At 80.1% G+C, this 331-nt stretch overlaps 1 protein-coding gene across 1 annotated transcript in view; it reads left to right on the plus strand.

Annotated features, from left to right (window-relative positions):
• TTC7A (tetratricopeptide repeat domain 7A) overlaps positions 1–331 on the plus strand; it is a 172215-nt gene continuing 171884 nt past the window's right edge. Inside the window, exon 1 of the mRNA XM_041413546.1 lies at positions 1–311. Coding sequence (XP_041269480.1) covers positions 152–311 — 160 coding nt within the window. The 5' untranslated portion in view covers positions 1–151. The remainder of the gene's footprint in view (positions 312–331) is intronic.

Below are 331 nucleotides of genomic sequence, written 5' to 3' on the forward strand. Positions count from 1 at the left end.
GCTGTCCCCGACCGCAGCCCTCGGGCAGGACGTCCCGGCCGCCCCCGCCCCCCAGCACCTGGCGGATCCGCAGCCCCGGCAGCAGAGCTCGGGAGGCGCCGCCGGGGACTCCCCGCGGGCCGGGGCGGGGCGGGTCTCTCCCGGCGCTAAGATGGCGGCCAAGGCCTCGCACTCGCACGTGAAGCTGGAGGCGGAGATCGAGCGGTGCCGGGCGGAGGGGCACTGGGGGCGGCTCTGCCACCTCGCCCAGCAGCTGCTGCCGCCGCGGCCCCCGCGCAAGGCGAAGGCGGCGAGGGGCGCGCAGGACGCGGGTAAGCGGCGGCGGGGGGCG

Source organism: Onychostruthus taczanowskii, unplaced genomic scaffold, assembly GCF_017590055.1.
Source record: "Onychostruthus taczanowskii isolate IOZ18803 unplaced genomic scaffold, ASM1759005v1 scaffold42, whole genome shotgun sequence".
Lineage (NCBI taxonomy): Eukaryota > Metazoa > Chordata > Aves > Passeriformes > Passeridae > Onychostruthus > Onychostruthus taczanowskii.